Source organism: Saccopteryx bilineata, chromosome X (genome assembly GCF_036850765.1).
Source record: "Saccopteryx bilineata isolate mSacBil1 chromosome X, mSacBil1_pri_phased_curated, whole genome shotgun sequence".
NCBI classification, from domain to species: domain Eukaryota; kingdom Metazoa; phylum Chordata; class Mammalia; order Chiroptera; family Emballonuridae; genus Saccopteryx; species Saccopteryx bilineata.
Genome location: NC_089502.1, coordinates 103500270 through 103518543, shown reverse-complemented (window position 1 = coordinate 103518543; position 18274 = coordinate 103500270). Strand labels below are relative to the sequence as shown.

At 50.8% G+C, this 18274-nt stretch overlaps 2 protein-coding genes across 12 annotated transcripts in view; both read left to right on the top strand.

Moving 5' to 3' along the window:
- The window catches only part of IQSEC2 (IQ motif and Sec7 domain ArfGEF 2), an 81797-nt gene extending 72874 nt beyond the window's left edge, over positions 1-8923 (top strand). For 6 of the 7 annotated variants that reach the window (XM_066249586.1, XM_066249585.1, XM_066249591.1 and 3 more), the window contains 5 exons: positions 2657-2756; positions 3263-3424; positions 5369-5542; positions 6017-6066; positions 6652-8923. In XM_066249586.1, coding sequence (XP_066105683.1) covers positions 2657-2756; positions 3263-3424; positions 5369-5542; positions 6017-6066; positions 6652-7620 — 1455 coding nt within the window. In that variant the 3' untranslated portion in view covers positions 7621-8923. The remainder of the gene's footprint in view (positions 1-2656; positions 2757-3262; positions 3425-5368; positions 5543-6016; positions 6067-6651) is intronic. The other variant, XM_066249592.1, reaches the window with a different exon arrangement.
- A 7717-nt stretch (positions 8924-16640) lies between these two features.
- The window catches only part of KDM5C (lysine demethylase 5C), a 36712-nt gene continuing 35078 nt past the window's right edge, over positions 16641-18274 (top strand). For 3 of the 5 annotated variants that reach the window (XM_066249584.1, XM_066249583.1, XM_066249580.1), the window contains exon 1: positions 16644-17149. In XM_066249584.1, coding sequence (XP_066105681.1) covers positions 17000-17149 — 150 coding nt within the window. In that variant the 5' untranslated portion in view covers positions 16644-16999. Of the gene's footprint in view, positions 17150-18274 lie in introns of all 5 variants that reach the window. The other 2 variants (XM_066249581.1, XM_066249582.1) reach the window with 2 other exon arrangements.

The window sequence follows — 18274 nt, the reverse complement described above, 5'->3', positions numbered from 1 at the left end:
GAACTGCCAACCATTTTAACATTAGTGGTGGAGAGATAGTGGCTGAGGTGTTCTGCCACGTGATCTGTTTGATCTTGGACAAGGTTTGGTCCGCCCATGCCCCTGCTTTACCTCCCAGATCCATTTGGAGGTAGTGACAGCCACATGGAGGCAGACAGCACTGTGTGAGGAACAAGGGAGATGAAAGGCTTACAGCCTGGGGAGTGGGAAGAAATGTCCCCATCCACCTCAATATACTGACGGCTTGAGTGGAGGGAGGCAAAGCTGTGACTCCGGGGTCAGTGTGAAACCTTTGGAAGATCAGGGTGCTTGAGGTGATTGTTAAAACCGATTCTCATCGCCCTGGCCGGTTGGCTCAGTGGTAGAGCGTCGGCCTGGCGTGCAGAGGTCCCGGGTTCGATTCCCAGCCAGGGCACACAGGAGAAGCACCTATCTGCTTCTCCACCCTCCCCCTCTCCTTCCTCTCTGTCTCTCTCTTCCCCTCCCGCAGCCAAGGCTCCATTGGAGCAGAGATGGCCTGGGCACTGGGGATGGCTCCTTGGCCTCTGCCCCAGGCGCTAGAGTGGCTCTGGTCACGGCAGAGCGACGCCCCAGAGGGGCAAAGCATCGCTTCCTGGTGGGCAGAGCGTCGCCCCCTGGTGGGCGTGCCGGGTGGATCCTGGTCGGGCGCATGCGGAAGTCTGTCTGACTGTCTCTCCCCGTTTCCAGCTTCAGAAAAATACAAAAACAACAACAACAACAAAAAAAAACCTCGATTCTCATCACCAGTGTTAATATGTGTCTTTTAGAGCTGGGATCCACGGACCCTGTAGGTGGGGAGGGAATGTCAGGGTGTTCTGTCCAGTTTCTTACTGGGTCAAGAACCAGCTTCCTGCGTGGCCCCCGCTCGGAGGACTGCGAGGATAGAAGGCTGCCTCGGCAGCCGGTTTCCCAGTCAGGCAGCTCTGACTGCTAGAAGCTGTTTCCCCATGGATTTCCTCCAGCGACTGTCACTCAACCGTTGGGATCACAGAGAACAAGTTCCCCCTCTGCTCAGGGATTTGAGGATAGTGACTTGTCCCCCTTGATCTTCTCTTCTTTAGAGCAGGATCTCTCAACTTCAGCACTATTGACATTTGGGGCCGAATAATTCTTTGTTGTGGAAACTGTTCTGTGCATTGTAGGATATTTAGCAGCACCATGATCTCTACCTTCTAAATGTCTGTATCACTTCTTCAACCAAAAATGTCTCCAGACATTACAAAATGTCCCCTAGGGTAGGTGCAAAGTCACTCCCAGTTGGGAATCGCTGCTTTAGACAAAGCATTTCCAGTGCCCTCTCTAAGCTTTCATTTTCTCCTCTGTGAAATGGGACTACTCACTATCGTCCCATAGAGTTGTCCTAAGGATGAAATAAGAGGTGAGCTGTAGAATAGCCTAACCCAGAGGAGTGCCTGCCCGTATAGTTGCTGAATGAATGTTTCAACACCCATCATGCACTGACCCTTGTCTGCGTCCAGCCCCAAGCTAAGCACTAAGTAAACAGAGATGGCTGACACTCAGTCCTTGTTCTTGAGGAGCTCACAGTCTGAGTAACTAAAAAAAATATTTTACCTAACTGTACACTGTAACCCTCCTGAAAATGAAGTAATTTGATTTTTTTTTTGTATTTTTGTATTTTTCTGAAGCTGGAAACAGGGAGAGACAGTCAGACAGACTCCCGCATGCGCCCAACCAGGATCCACCCAGCACGCCCACCAGGGGCGATGCTCTGCCCACCAGGGGGCGATACTCTGCCCCTCCGGGGCGTCGCTCTGCCGTGACCAGAGCCACTCTAGCGCCTGGGGCAGAGGCTAAGGAGCCATCCCCAGCGCCCGGGCCATCTCTGCTCCAATGGAGCCTTGGCTGCGGGAGGGGAAGAGAGAGACAGAGAGGAAGGAGGGGGGTGGTGGAGAAGCAAATGGGCGCCTCTCCTATGTGCCCTGGCCAGGAACCGAACCTGGGTCCCCGGCATGCCAGGCCGACGCTCTACCGTTGAGCCAACCGGCCAGGGCTGAAGTAATTTGATTTTAAACGCAAATTGCAGACACTGCTCTACGTTCAGACTGACTGAGGTGTTGACAACCTATGTTAGTTGAGACCAGAGTGCCCAAGTACTTGATAAAGACATTGGGTTGTTAAAGGAATACATTATCTGTATACATCGGTTCAGCGAAGATTGCCACTGTGTGCTGGGACCCATGGGAGTGGGTGTGATACATGAAGACCAGACTCCTACCTCTGGGGGCTCCCCGTCCCTCAGCGGGCAACCACAGCCTCAGAGCACTCTCCTCAAGCCTGATGGTGAAAGGCACCGAGCCAGCACTCTGGGAGGTGGGGGTAGATCTGTGTGGAGTATGAAGACAGGCTTCCTGGAGGAAGCAGCATTCAGTGACTTTCTGTGAAAATTGTAAACTCCTGTTTGTGTGTCATCATTACATCGGGAACTTGCATTTTCTCCTGCCTCTCCTGTTCTCCTCAAGCCTCAGTTCTCCCCAGTTTGTAGGCATGTGTGTTTGTGTGTATGTGTCTGTTAGTGGCAGTGGGAGGACGGGGGGGGGGTGATGAGAAATAGGTGCCATTTGGAAATTCCCCACCCAAAACCCTGCCTCTTGTCTTTTTCCCACTCCTGCCAAAGGTCACCAAAATTTTCCAGAAGAAGAAGATCTTGGTGACGTACAGCTTCCGTCAGTCCTTTCCCCTAGTGGAAATGCACATGCAGCTCTTCCAGAATTCATGTGAGTCCCTTCTTGGGTCCCACCGTCTCAACAGTCTGTGTGATGGCCCCCATGCTCATCTTTCATCCGCACCAATCTCCAGGTTTTGGAGTCCTTTATAACCGGGCTAAGGTCACCTACTCGGTTCTGGAATGTAGGACAGGCTAAGGTAGAGTACGTTCTCTGGAGGTGATAACATTGCGCTTTGAAGAACTGAGCCAGAGGAGCTTTGTTAGGTGGACTTCTGAGCAGAAGAAGCAATGTGAGTAGAGGTAGAGGTGGTAAAGGAAGAGGCTGTAGAGAGCAGACCGAGTTCAGTGCACCTTTACATCCCAGAGAAGAGGGAGTAACAGGGCCATGACTCCCAGGACATTCTTGGGGACTTTGGGAACAAAGGGGAGCCACTGAAGGTGCTTGAGCAGAGAAGGGACTCAATCAGAGTTGAACATTAGAAAAATTATTATGCATTTCAGCCACCTTGCTTCAGCCCTGACAGAGCCCCCCCCCCCCACCCATTTGCCCCACAGATTACCAGTTTGGGATCAAGTTGCTGTCTGCAGTACCTGGCGGGGAGCGAAAAGTCCTCATCATCTTCAATGCTCCCAGCCTCCAGGATCGGCTGCGCTTCACATCTGACCTTCGTGAGTCCATCGCTGAGGTGCAGGAGATGGAGAAATACCGCGTGGAGTGTGAGTAACCCCACCATGTCTCCTTCCCCCATCCTGATACGGAGCCCTGTCAACACCAAGAATCCTGTCCTCTGAAAATCTCAGAGTTGAGGGTTAGCTTGCCCAACCTTCCTACCCTCATTTCAGGAACGCTTCCACCTCTTCTTGAATACCTTCAGTGACAAAGGGCTCATTACCTGTCAACCTCTGATTATTATTCCAAGCCCTAATTATGAGCAACTCTTCTTTCTAATGAAAGGCAACAGGGAGAAGAATCAGGGTATTGGAGGTAGGACTTTAGTTTCAGATCCCAGGTATGCTACTTATTATCTGGATAAGCTGGGGCAAGTTGTTTGACTGTCGGAGTCCCAATTTCTTCCTCCGTGGAATTGGGATGATGAAATCTCCTTCACTGAGTTGTGGCGATTCAGTGAGATAAGGCCAACATCGTGTCCTTCATGCTAGTAGGACACCAGTGTTGAACATCCTAGGTGACCAGCAAATGTTATTCTTCTCAGCCTCTCCTCTCCTCTCCTCACATGCCAGTTCCTCAGTTGACTCTCAGTGACCCATCCTCCCAGCTCCCGGGGCCTACACCCAGTCATTTTGAACATATATAATGGGAAATAGTGATTACATCTCACTCTTCTCAATGCCGTCCAAGTTCTTCCTTCTCCAGACTAAGCGGTCCCAGATAAGTAACATGTTGTTAAGGAGAAAGAGGCAGAAAGAGAGAGACAGAGAGAGAGAGAGGTGGCAGATAGCTTTTTGGTGAGGCCTTCACAGTTCCAGGGTCTACTCTACTCCTCAGCAAGGCAGAGTCACACATTCCAGTTCACTAGACCAGGGGTCCCCAAACTTTTTACACAGGGGGCCAGTTCACTGTCCCTCAGACCGTTGGAGGGCCGGACTATAAAAAAAACCTATGAACAAATCCCTATGCACACTGCACATATCTTATTTTAAAGTAAAAAAAAAAAAACACGGGAACAAATACAATATTTAAAATAAAGAACAAGTATATTTCAATCAACAAACTGACCAGTATTTCAATGGGAACTATGCTCCTCTCACTGACCACCAATGAAAGAGGTGCCCCTTTCGGAAGTGCGGCAGGGGCCGGATAAATGGCCTCAGGAGGCCGCATGTGGTCCGCGGGCCGTAGTTTGGGGACCCCTGCACTAGACCCTTGAGTCCCTGGGCCATTCAGAGAGAGGGCTAAGTATACCAAGATGAAGGTAGGGAGAGAGACAGCTCCATAGCCTCTGCAGCCGCTTGGCTCAGGCAGACCGGCTTCCAGAATGTCGGTTCCCCCATTTCCAGCTGTATGCCCCTAGGCAAGCTCTGTGATTTCTTGGATTCTCAGTTTCTTCTTCTGAAAAATGTGGATATACCATTTACCTCCGAGCTCTTGTGAGGATTGAGAGAGATCATGAATACATAGTTCCGAGCGTATTGCTGGCACATACTAGAGGACACAATTCCTGTCCAGTTCCTGCTCCTGTCCTTCCAGGAACTGTCTGCTCTGGAGCAAAGTGTCTGAGAACTGAGTGGACTCTGGAACAATTGCCCTCTGCCATAGTTGAGAAGGGTCTTCGTGCCCCTACTGCGAACTGGTCACAGTGAAGCTCTGTTTGGAAGGGCAGGGCTGGTTTAGGAGACCAAACGGAGAGTGAGCAGGGGAGGGGAAAGCAAGAAGGATGAGCGGAGGACGAGCAGGCACTAAGAGGGAGGAAGGGAAGACCACGCCAGAGGAGATGGTGCCAGATGGGCAAGGCACTGCAGGGGCCTCGGGAAATGTAGCTGAAGGTTGTGGGGACATGCTGGAGGTCCAAGGGGCAAAGCAGAAGCTCTGGGAACAGAGCGAGCCAGGAGGAGAAAGGCCCACGGAGGGCTGGGGTCAGTCAGGTGGCCTCTCACCCCTGTTTCTGACCTTTGACCCCTGTCTCCCCCACTGCCACCCAGCGGAGCTGGAGAAGCAGAAAGGCATGATGCGGCCTAACGCTTCGCAGCCCGGAGGCACCAAGGACTCGGTGAACGGCACGCTGGCCCGAAGCAGCCTGGAAGACACCTACGGGGCAGGCGATGGGCTCAAACGGGGCGCGCTCAGCAGTTCCCTGCGAGACCTCTCGGATGCAGGCAAGTGTTCTGGGCCCCCGCCCTGGCTGGGGAGACAGGGGACCCTGTGTCCTCTTTGCCTCCTTCCACTGACCAGCAGCCTTCCCTGCACCCACCACACATGCTTGCCCCTGCCTCCCTCCAGAGCCCCGGGCGCTGTGCGGCAGGGGCCTGGGAGCCAGGTCAGAACAGGAGGAGCCCAAGGTTTGGGCCAGGAGTGTGAAAGTGGGTCTGCAGTCTGAACTCCTCTCTGCTGCTCCCCTCTCCTCCTCTTTCCTCTTCTATTTCTCTAGCACCACCTCTCCTCCTTCTCCATCTCTTCCTCCTTTTGTTCCTCCTTCTCCACCCCCCATCTTCAACAGAGGGGCGGGATAGGGAAGGGAATAAGGGTGTCTGTCCCTGGGAGTGGCCCAGGCCAGGGGCCCAGCTCTGGAGCCCAGCAGAGTGGGGAGGGGGCTGCCACTCTGACGCTGGGCTCCTTGCTTGTGGGTGCAGGGAAGCGGGGGCGGCGTAACAGCGTGGGATCGCTGGACAGCACCATCGAAGTAAGTGCCAGCTTCTGCCCAACTCATCCTGTGCATGAGCCCTGCCCTGCCGTGGACCCCGGAGGAGGGGTCCTGCTCCCCCCTTCCCTGTGGGAACCCTGCAGCTCCCTCTCCCAGCCAAGCGCTCTCTCCATCTGTCCTCAGCTCTGTCTGTCCTCGCTCTGCCTGTCTCTCAGTCTGTCTTCCACTCTCTCGAGCCCCCTCTCAACTCCTGGGCCGACTCTGAGTAGTGAGGCCCTTGGAGTTGAGCCACCAGGAGCTCTTACCTCCAAGTCCTGCTCTTGGAGCCTGAGCGAATCACTCTGTCTGTCTGGGCCTGACATTCTCTCTGCCTGCAAAATGGGGAGGAGAAGGAGGGAGCGCTAATCCTCCTCCCCCAGCTGAGGCTCAGATGAGATAGTGGAAGTGACAGCAGGGCGCTGCCAGCTGGGGAGCTTCGTGTACAAGTACAGGACTGTGACTCGGTTCTCACGATGCTGTGCCGGTTCCTGTCTCCCCAGCTCCCGTCCTCAGGGTGCAGGGGGAGTTTAGGGTTGGGGATTTAGGACGTCCACACTGGCCTGACTTCACCCCTCCCCCTTCCAGGGGTCCGTTATTAGCAGTCCACGCCCTCACCAGAGGATGCCACCTCCGCCCCCCCCCCCGCCGCCCCAGGAGTACAAGAGCCAGAGGCCCATCTCCAACTCCTCATCCTTCCTTGGGTCCCTATTTGGAAGCAAGCGGGGCAAGGGGCCCTTCCAGATGCCACCAACAACAACAGGCCAGGCCTCTGCCTCCTCTTCATCTGCTTCTTCCACCCACCACCACCACCACCAACACCACCACCATGGTCACAGCCACGGTGGCCTGGGGGTGCTGCCCGATGGGCAGTCCAAGCTCCAGGCCCTGCATGCCCAGTATTGCCAAGGACCAGGCCCTGCCCCGCCACCCTACCTCCCACCCCAGCAGCCATCTCTCCCCCCACCTCCTCAGCAGCCCCCACCCCTGCCTCAGCTGGGCTCCATTCCACCACCTCCCGCCTCAGCCCCACCTGTGGGGCCACATCGCCACTTCCACACCCATGGCCCACTTCCAGGCCCCCAGCACTATACTTTGGGCCGGCCAGGCAGAGCTCCCAGACGGGGGGCTGGAGGACACCCTCAGTTTGTGCCACATGGCCGCCACCCCCTGCACCAGCCCACATCCCCATTGCCCCTGTACAGTCCTGCTCCCCAGCACCCTCCAGCTCACAAACAAGGTCCCAAGCACTTCATCTTCAGCCACCACCCACAGATGATGCCAGCAGCGGGGGCCTCTGGAGGCCCGGGATCTCGGCCACCAGGGGGCTCCTACTCCCACCCCCACCATCCTCAGTCACCATTGTCACCGCACTCACCCATTCCACCACACCCCTCCTACCCACCTCTGCCCCCACCCTCCCCCCACACCCCGCACTCCCCCCTGCCGCCCACCTCCCCCCACGGCCCACTGCACGCCTCTGGGCCCCCCGGAACGGCCAACCCACCCACTGCAAACCCTAAGGCCAAGCCAAGTCGGATCAGCACCGTGGTCTGATGAATGAAGACAGTGGGCTGAGGCCTAGAGAGGTCTGGGAAATCCACAGGAGAGGGGCCTTGCACCATCTCTGCTTCCTCAGTTTTTCCAAAATATATATACACATACAAATATCCGCCTTCCCACTTCCTCCCCGCCTCAGGACCCCTCCTCTAAACCCAACAGTTGCCATGGGGTTTCCTTCCAGATTCGAGGATCCTTGACACTTGAAGCCTGGACACAGGGCTCGAGCCCTGGGGAGTGGTGAGGACCTTTTGGAGATCCTCCTCTTTTTCCTTTCTTCATCCTCTCCCCCCACACCCTAGGTCTAGCGGGGTAGCCTCAGACCTCCCCGCCAGTGTGAACTTCCTGTCAGCTCTGGCTGGTAGGGAAGGGCAGGTATCAAATGGAGTGAAGGCAAAGGCTTCCCCAGGGCGCCTCTGGCCACGTGGGACTTAAGAGGGAGCTCTGTAGAGTTGTGGCCAAACCTTAGGTCTCGGCCTTCTCTCTGATCTCAGGGTCTGGCTACACACTTCCACGTGTCTCTCCTCCAGCCGGAGGACGTAGGCTGTTCGTGCATTATGTGGGTGGGCCCCCACTTATGCTGCCCCCCAGATGGGGGCAGTGTTTCCTCTCCGGAGCCAGTCTGTGCCCCAGCCCAGACCTCTTCAGCTGCCGGACCTTGCATCTCTTGGCAACGTTCTTATTCTCATCAAAGTCCACGCAGGTTTGGTGGGGGGGGCTCAGTTCTGGGATGAGAAGGGCACTGCCCTCCTTCACCCATATTGCATGCCCCCCATTCCCTTATACCTGCCCCACTTACAACCGAAGGCGATGCACTTTACAGATATCACCCACACACACTTCACTGGGGCAGGGCACCCAGCATCAGCCCTGAGGTGAGAGGCTCCCAGAGGGTCACCATGAACCCACGATGTCCCTCCCGAGGCAGAGATTGAAGCCATTAGAGTGGGGGCTGGGAGCCAGGATGCCTGAATCCTTCTGTCCATCAGAATCTCCGCTGCCTCTCCAGCCCCTTTACAGCCCTGTTTATTTATTATAAATATATTTTTTACGAACCCCAGCTCCTCTTCTTGCCCCATGTATCCAGCTCCTTTCTCAGTTCCGGCCTCCTTCTCCCTCTCCACCATGGATTACAGTAGAAACTGACAGATGCTGGCCGTATGAAGGGCCAGGGACTGTGGGAGCTGGGGGCAGGGGAGGGCAGCAGCGGGAGGGACTGTGTCGAGAGGAGCTGGGGTTCAGGCATTGTCTTTTTTCCTCCATGTATATAAGAATGTATATTTGATGCCTCATAAAAGACCTTGTGCTCACCTCCCGCCTCTGCCTCCTCCTTATGCCCCGGCCGACATGGTGGAGCCTGTGGAGAGAGAGGCCCTTAGCCCCGGGAGGTGAGGCACTAATGGGAGAAGCTCAGGTAGCTGGACTGGTGGAATGCTTTGGGGTGAGGGAGGTTTTTCTATCATGTTATTAACAGTCTGCATGAAAGAGTGTGCAGGCTCTGGGCTGTGGGTTTTTCCTTGCTAGGTATGTGCACTTGGGAAAGATACCCTCTCTGAGTTTGGTGTCTCAGTGTAAAACTTGGGGTGATGAACCGTTGCCACACAGAAGTAACAAACATCAAACAGACAGTGTGGAGTAGGTGCTCAGCAAGGTAGTTCCCTTCTCTTCTGTTCACAGGCTCGATACTTTCTTCTACTCTTATGGCATCTATACTTCCCCTTCCTGTGGCTGGCCTGGCTTTGCCCTGGAGTCCTCACCCCTCTCCATAGCTGGCTATATTTCTGTCCTTGGAGGGAGGGGACTGGGCCAGAAAGCCAGGGACTAGGTACATTATAAGAGCTCTGTGTGGCCCTGGCCGGTTGGCTCAGCGGTAGAGCATCAGCCTGGCGTATGGGGACCCGGGGTTCGATTCCCGGCCAGGGCACATAGGAGAAGCGCCCATTTGCTTCTCCACCCCACCTCCTTCCTCTCTGTCTCTCTCTTCCCCTCCCGCAGCCGAGGCTCCATTGGAGCAAAGATGGCCTGGGCGCTGGGGATGGCTCCTTGGCCTCTGCCCCAGGCGCTAGAGTGGCTCTGGTCGCGGCAGAGCAACGCCCCGGAGGGGCAGAGCGTCGCCCCCTGGTGGGCGTGCCGGGTGGATCCCAGTCGGGCGCATGCAGGAGTCTGTCTGACTGCCTCCCCGTTTCCAGCTTCAGAAAAATACAAAAAAAAAAAAAAAAAGCTCTGTGTATAGTATTAGAAAGTTGGATAACAAACAGCTGAACTCCCTTTAGTTTACAGAGGAAGGGACAGGCCCAGACAAGAGAAGGATCTTTCCCAAGGCCACAGAGCGAGTCTGGATGGGGTTTCTGACTTCTAGGCTAGGTCCCTTTCCAGTCACACAAACAGCTTCCCTATGAAGTGGACATGTTTCCAGCACCACTGATTATGTGCTAGGCCTTGGAAGAACCAAGAGGAATGAGGCAAAGCAATCGCTCTTGGCTAAGGTCAGCAGGGCCCCTGGAAAGCAGCAGTCAAGATTTTTAGTGCTTTTTAAGAGTCTGGAATGGCTTTTGAAAGGGCATGCTTTGGATGGCCCTACTCTTTAGCATCTTGAACCAATGTTTGTTTCCTTCCTCATATACACATTTGAGCAAAAGCATCAGCTGGGGCCAGCTAAGCATTTAATGCCTCCTTGAGAACCAGACCTAAGTGTTTGAAGAGGTTAGACCCAGAGAATCAGTAATTAAGTCCAATCAGCACTTTTTTGTTTTTTCCCTGGTAGACCAAGCTTCGCTGTCTTAAGCTGCCACTTCTTCCACCTTCAATTTGATGCTGGTTTTGTCTTCCCAAAGCTCAATTCTAGCACTCAAATCCTGGCTCAGTCACAGACTTGATTGTGTTGCCTTTGGCAAGTTACCTAGCCCCTCAAAGCTTGGTCTTTCACCTGTAAAATAAGGATAATAATCTTGTAGGACAACTGTTAATACACACTTGTGAGTAGAATGCCTCCCTCCTGCCAGACACACGATGAGCTGTTTTCGGCCACCTACAGAAAGAAGTGTAAACTGCTTGTCTTGACATTGGGGGTTCTCGACCATGTGGCCCCAGCTGATTTCTTGTAGTCCTAACTCATTTTATGCCCACATGTTGGACTTCCATTCACTGTTCCCTGAAAAAGTCTGTGTGTAATTTCCAAACTCAGTACAGTTGAGCCTTGAACAGCACGGGTTTAACTGCATGGGTCCACTTATATGCAAATTTCTGATCTGCAGTAGGTCAGCACCCTTACCCCTGTCCCTCATATTGTTCAAGCGTCAACTGTATTTTACCTGTGCCTTCCCCTGCCAGATAGGTTATCTATCCTCAACATCCTTGATGAAGGTTTTCTCACTCTTGTGAGATGGGCTTAAAGCAGTGGTCCCCAACCTTTTTTGGGCCATGGACCGGTTTAATATCAGAAAATATTTTCACAGACTGGCCTTTAGGGTGGGACGGATAAACGTATCACGTGACCAAGACAAGTGTCAAGAGTGAGTCTTACTTAGATGGATGTAACAGAGGGAATCTGGTCATTTTTTAAAAATAAAACATCATTCAGACTTAAATATAAATAAAACGGAAATAATGTAAATTATTTATTCTTTCTCTGTGGACTGGTACCAAATGGCCCACAGACCAGTACTGGTCCGCGGCCCGGAGGTTGGGGACCACTGGCTTAAAGGACCCATCCATCACACAATGTGCCCTTGGTCACATTTTCTGAGATCCCTCACATCATTATCTCCCCCACTAGGCTATACAAGGGTGACACTGGTCTGAATCGTTTCTGTCCAGAGTATTGCCCGGCATAGTGCTTGGTACAGCACAAATGACACTAAAATTTGGCTGATTTGAATGAATGAATGAATGAATGAATGAATGAATGAATGAGTAGTTCTTTCTAATTTATCTTTGGTTGACTTATTAACTGATACTCCTGTGTACCAACATTTTGGGACCCTTTGGAACATCCTCATGCTTCCTTCAGCTTTCTTCCTCCCCTCCTCATTGCAGTCCTAGCACTGGGCTATCCCTGCCTCGCCTTCCCCCTCTCCCTGGGAAGCTCATTCCTCAGACTGTAGAGGGGTAGTTCAGCTCCTCCCTTGATTTCTTTGAGTACCTGAAGTCAAGAAGCCCATTGGCTGTCCTCATATCAAAGGGTTTACTGCCAATCTCTTTAGGGATGTGGACTGGGAGGGACAACACATAACAAAGAACAAAGGTCTTAGAATATCAGAGTTCTTACCTTTGTTCCAGACCAGTGCTGTTCAATAGGTCTTTCTGTGATGGTGGAGATGTTCATGTAACTAACTGTACTGTTTAATACGGTAACCCCTAGCCGCAGGTGGCTTGAAATGTGGTTAGTGCCACTGAGGAAGCAAAGTTTTACCTTTAAATTTAAATAGCCACACATGGACAGCTTAGTGATGCTATGCCAATACACTATAATAAGTACAGGCCCAGAAATAAGTACAGCATGCTTGGGGGCACAAAGAAGGGGGAAACTCAAATTGGAGTGGGGTGGGTTAGGTCAGGGAAGTGTTTGTTTGTTTGTTAGCAAGTGAGCGAGAGAGAAGGACTGACAGGGACAGACAGAAAGGGCGAGAGATTAGAAGCATCAACTCATAATTGTGGCACTTTAGTTGTTCATTGATTACTTTCTCATACATGGCTTGATCAGGGTGGCGGGCTCCAGCCGAGCCAGTGACCTCTTGTGCAAGTCAGGGACCTTGGGCTTCAAGCCAACAATCATGGGGTCTATGATCCCATGCTCAAGCCGGTGACCCTGCACTCAAGCTGGCAACCTCAGGGCTTCGAACCTGAGTCCTCTGCGTCCCAGTCTGATGTTCTGTCCACTGTGCCACCGCCTGGTCAGGTTAATATTATTCTTTATTTTGGTGTTTAAATGCTCCACATTTGACCATCCAGAGGTGCTCCAAGCTGATTACTGTGCTCTTTTTGGCAGGACCCAGTTTTTCTCTGAACACTTGCTTTTTTGTTGGCACCACAAGATGTTCCAGTCTCATCTTGTTGTTTCCCTGCCCAAGCCCTGGCATCAGCCATTTTTTCCAAGAAGTCCTTGTTCTTTTAGATTGAGAATAGCACCTGGGAACCAAGATTTGGGCACTACGTGTTATAGCTGATTTAAAAGTTTGCTTTTTAATTTGAAAAAAGTGAGAATCTATTGATGATTTTGTAACTCCATCATTCCTTTAAGAAAGAGCTTTTCCCTCATTTTATTTATTTATATCAGTGTGGCATTATGGATTTTAATTTTGTTCCACTATTACAATTCATTTAAAATTATTATTTTGAATATATCTTTTTCTTATTATATGTATATATTAAGCACATAATATGCATCTATATTCCCCTCCTCTTTTTCTCTCTCCATATATATGCAATCATGAGTTCACGCAGATACTCTGATATCTTGAGGAGGCTCTTTTAATACAGGCTAGATGATTCTCACAGGGGAAGAAGATTAGAAAATGGCATGGCAGGAGGAAATGGATTCTAGAACTCTTAGGAGTCAGAACTCACAGCTCACACCTACTTCAGAACTGGAAGGGACCCTACTTAACAATCAAAAAAGTAAGACCTGTGGTGGCGCAGTGGATAAAGCATTAACCTGGAAACGCTGAGGTTGCCGGTTCAAAACCCTGGGCTTGCCTGGTCAAGGCACATATGGGAGTTGATGCTTCCTGCTCCTCCCCCCTTCTCTCTCTCTCTCTCTCTCTCTCTCTCTCTCTCTCTCTCTCTCTCCCCTCTCTATAATGAATAAATAAAATCTTTAAAAAAAAAAGTAAGACTTAAAGTCACACTCATCCAGTTCATCCAGAAAACATGAATGGGGTGAGTGTGGTCAAGAGTCCACTGAGCCTTAATTATAGCTCTGCAGCAGCTTCATGCCGGCCCCTCTCTCCTGGGGGGAGGTGTCCAGCCCCCAGTTTAAGGTGAGCTCCTTAGTGCTTCCTAGTTCTTAACCCTGCAGTGCCCCGACTTGGGTTGGTCTTCAGCCAGACCTAAGGCTTGGAAAAGGAACGCATTTCCTGAGCACCTTACTGTTGGGGGGGGGGGTAGGCACCATCTGAGACTTTTACAGACAGAATTGTATAGCAGTATAGCAGTCAGATAGACTTGGGTGTGAATTTGGGCTCTACTGCTTACTAGCCATGTGACTTGGGTAAGTTTATACCCCAGAGCTCCAGGCTCCTTATCTGTGAAACGCGGATAACAGCACCTGGCCATTGATGAATAACAGTAATCATTACCTCTAATCATAACTACCCTGTGAGGAAGCGATTATGTTGACTCACTGGATAAATGAGAAAATCAAGGTTCAGGGAGATGAGGTACTTGGCCGATCTCAGTGGGTGAATGTCAGCTTCAGGAAAGCAGAGACCACGACTATCCTGGTCACCATTACATTCCCAGGGCCCAGAAAAATGTCTGGTGCATAGTAGGAATTTAATAAATATTTGTGAATGAATGAATTGGATCAAACCTGGTCTCCCAACTCCTGATTCATGCTCTTTGTCCTTCACTGAGCTGCCTCCACATGGAAAGGTTGAACTTCCTTCAGCCTAGATTTTGGCATATTCTCTCACCTTCATTCTCTTCACTCTTCTCCTGCCCAGTTCTATTCCTGGTGAGAGCAAATGACAGGAAGAGCATTTGGCCAATAGTCAGCACTTCCTATGTAACAATGAACAAATTTTTTCAATCTTTCTGGAACATGGTTCTTCATCTAAAAAATGGGTAAATTGACCTACATCTTTCCCAAGATCGTTGCAAAGATTAGAGGAAATAGTTGGTATGAAAGAGCTATGTCGGCTGTTCGATATTTACACATATGAGAGGCTAGTAATTTTGCTGTTATTAGTATCACCTCACCGAGCTTTTGTTTCCCATTCAGACAGTTGTTCACTTGGGTCATTCACCTGTGTTTCTGGTGGAAAGAGGCTGAGGTTCTCCTGACACCTAGAAAACTAGAAAGATGCCACTTACTATTTGTATTACTTGGGACAAGTTACTTCACAAGCCAAGTGAAAAATAAAGATTTCAAACATTCAAGGTAATATAAGGATTCAGGTGATAAAAAGTATAAAATCACTAGGCACAATGCCTGGAACAAAAGAGATCCTTAATGAGATTTGACATATTGGTTGTTGACTCTCAGAAATAAAAATAACAGTTAACAGATACCAAGGGCCTTCTATGTGCCAAGTACAGTACAACAGTCCTGCAAGGTAGGTATTATAACCTCCATGTTTCAAAAGGTAGGATTTGCCCAAAGTCACATAATTAGAAGATGGCAGAGAGTTGGTGGGGCTAGAAGTTGGACCTGTTTGACCCCGGAGTGTGAGCTCCTGCAGGTAGGCTGCCCTTAGCTCAGTCCTGAAGAATGCAGAATGATGTACCTAACTGGAACATGGTATGTGATTAGGAACAACTAACTAAATGAAGGAATGCCATTCCCTATCCCTTTCAAACATATTCAAGCATATAGCAGGTGCTTTATACAGTATACACAGAAAGTGTTTGCAAAGAATTTATATTATTTTCAGTCAATACACACTAAAGCTGCTCAAAAGTATACATTCATTTTTCTTTCATTTATTCAACATTAATTTACTGCTTGCTATGCTAAGTGTTAAGGATCTGTAAGGCCACACTGGCCCTGCCTTAAGAAATTCAATCTGATGGGGGAATGCAAACAAGCACTTAATCAGCATGTATACAAGTACTCTAATATGCGCACAGCAGGTGTTCAAACTGTATGCAGTAAGCCCACCATTGTTGACTAACAAAGATGATCCTCAAATGCAGCAGATGCCTAACATATGGGCAAAGTACTGGTTTGATACTCATTTGAAGTAGTTGCAATAAGCCTATTCAGAAAACTGCTGAGTGAACATATACACAATAGGAGTAGATGTACACATAGTAGGCATTCAAATGCATATGACAGGGGCTATACACTATAAATACAACCCACTTTTACAGATTTTTGATAAGTATACTGAAAGCTCACAAATACAGTGTTTCATATGGGAGGGACTGATAGGTGACAGATAAATAAGCTGTTGCTAAATATCCAATAGTTAAAATACATATATACACTCAGGCTTATTTTGTAGGAGTACATGCCACAAATATGCACACAATAAAAGCACACACAGAACAGTCAAAAAGTGTTCATTAAAATGCGGACTTACAACTCTTTGTGGGTAAGAATGAAAGCCCCATCTTTGAGAGGCTTCTATGCATAACTGTGGATGAAATAAATATTTTTTCATTTCATTTTATTTGTTATATACTTTTTCCTTTTTATTGAATTTATTGGGTGACACAATAAAAAATTAGATTTTAGATGCACAATTCTAGAACACATCATCTGTACACTGTATTGTGTGTGTTCACCACCCCATCAAGTCTGCGTTCAAAATAAACATTTTCTTCCTTTTATTGGGTCCCAGGATTCTAAAAATCCATAATCCCTGGGGAATGAGCAGCCTTCCTTCTCTCAAAGCTCCAGAGGTGTTAGCACCTAGACCTGGAAACTCCATCTCCCTAAAACCCGCGGGATAACAGAAGTGGCCGCTCGCAATGGCCTACAACGAAAAGACCCGGGAGGAGAGAATGTTAAGGCGGGGCTCCCGCCAGGGCTGAGGTCATCGAGAAGGAGGGGTGCCAGTTTCAGCATACCGCCCACCAACCCCTGCTTCTCTTCCGGTCTGTCTTCATAGCGCGCATGCGCACCACTGGCCTTTAAACGTGCACCGCTGGTTCATCCGGAAAAAAGGATCCGGCAGTTTATTTACAATTTTGCTCCTCCGCAGCTGAGGGGAACTATTTGACCTCAGTCTGAGAGCCACTTTTGAGTTCCCTCTTCTAAATAGGGAACCTACGCCTGCCGATTCTGCTCGGTCTTCACGGGGTGAAGGCCTTCTTGGGCTTGGCCTCACACAAGATATATGAGGCTTGGAGGGACACCCCGCGGAGGGATCCGGTTTGTTGTGGTGTGGGAAGGGGGAGGACGCTGACAAACCAAGATGGCGGCGGCTGCGATGAAGGCCGCGGCGGCTGGGAAATAACTGTGGTGGTGAAGGCTGCAGGAGTTGGGGGGCAGCGGCAGAGTTTGGAAGGAACGGAGCAGGACTAAGAGGCGGCAGCAGTAGCGTCATCCTGTGTCTCTCAGAGCGCGGCACTCCACACGTCCCCTTAGCCCTCCGCGGGCGGCGGCCGTCCCGCTTAGGGCCTAGTCGCCGAGCAGTCCCTCGGTTTCGTACAGCGGCATCCGCCATGAGTCCTTAAGGGCTGTCCGAGTCCTCCAGTCCTAGGGTCCACCATGGAGCCGGGGTCTGACGACTTCCTACCGCCTCCGGAGTGCCCTGTGTTCGAACCTAGCTGGGCCGAGTTCCGAGACCCACTTGGCTACATCGCGAAAATCCGGCCCATCGCCGAGAAGTCCGGGATTTGCAAGATCCGCCCACCCGCGGTAAGGCCCGGGGCCGGCGAGGCCGGGGATGAGAAACTAGGGTAGCCGGCGAGGGAGTCTTGGGCTCCGGGCAGCTCTAGATGTGGAGAAATGGGGTGACTGGGACCGCTGTAGATGCGGCGCGGGTCTGAGAAAGGATGCTGGGGCCAGGGGTTCTCCTGATGTGAGGCCCCCAAGTGACCTGGGTTCAGAACCCCACCCCCAATCCCACCTCGCCTTTTAGGTTCACCTCTGGGAGGGATCTAGACAGGGGTGCCTACTGGGCCGGGGAGAGTTCACGGAGAGGCACATGCATATCTCTTAGTTACCCCGGACCACCCTTAAGGCTGCACTATAGAAGGTCTTTCTCCCATCTACTGGCATCTTCTCTTAAGGCAGGCAGCGTGTTGTATTTGGAAGAACACATCTCTGAAGGGAGGCAGACCTGAGTTCAAAACCTCACTCTGCACCTTTCCAGCTATGTGACCTTGGACAAGTAACATAATTTTTCCAAGCCTGTGAAATGGGTCCCATTAATAGTTCTTTCAAAAATTCGATTAAAGTAGGTAGAGTCTATATGGAGTACACACTAGATAAGTGGTAATTATTGTAACTGCGAAGGTGTTTGATGTAGTCATTGGTTTGCTTCTTTGTGAGTTGACTCATATTTACTCACACCCTGCCAGGCCAGTCCTTCTATGATAATATCCTAGCTTGGTAGATCAGTTAGGAAATCAGTCTCCCAGGGAATGCTCTGTCTGGCTCCCCTGAGATGGGTTCAGAGAATTGTCCCCTTTTTAATTGAAAACAGTATCCAGGCCTCTCCTGCACACCACCCCTTCCCAGATTTGACTTCTATGGAGAGACTTGGACCAGTCAGACTGGGGGGGGGGGGGGGGGTATGAGTCCACAGAGGATTTAACTCGGCTCTGTCCCAGGATGTAGGAGGTCCCAGAGGATAGGGTATTCTTGGACTCCCAGAAACAGAATGGAACTATGGAGGTCTGCCTCCTTTGGAACACTTGATTCCCAGAGGTCAGCGACAAAGGGCATATCTTTGCTTCTAGGCCTGGCTTCAGGCCAGAAGTCCCCCAAAGACTAGGATAGGCTGGTGTAGAAGAGAAATGAGATATGTGTGTTCAGTCA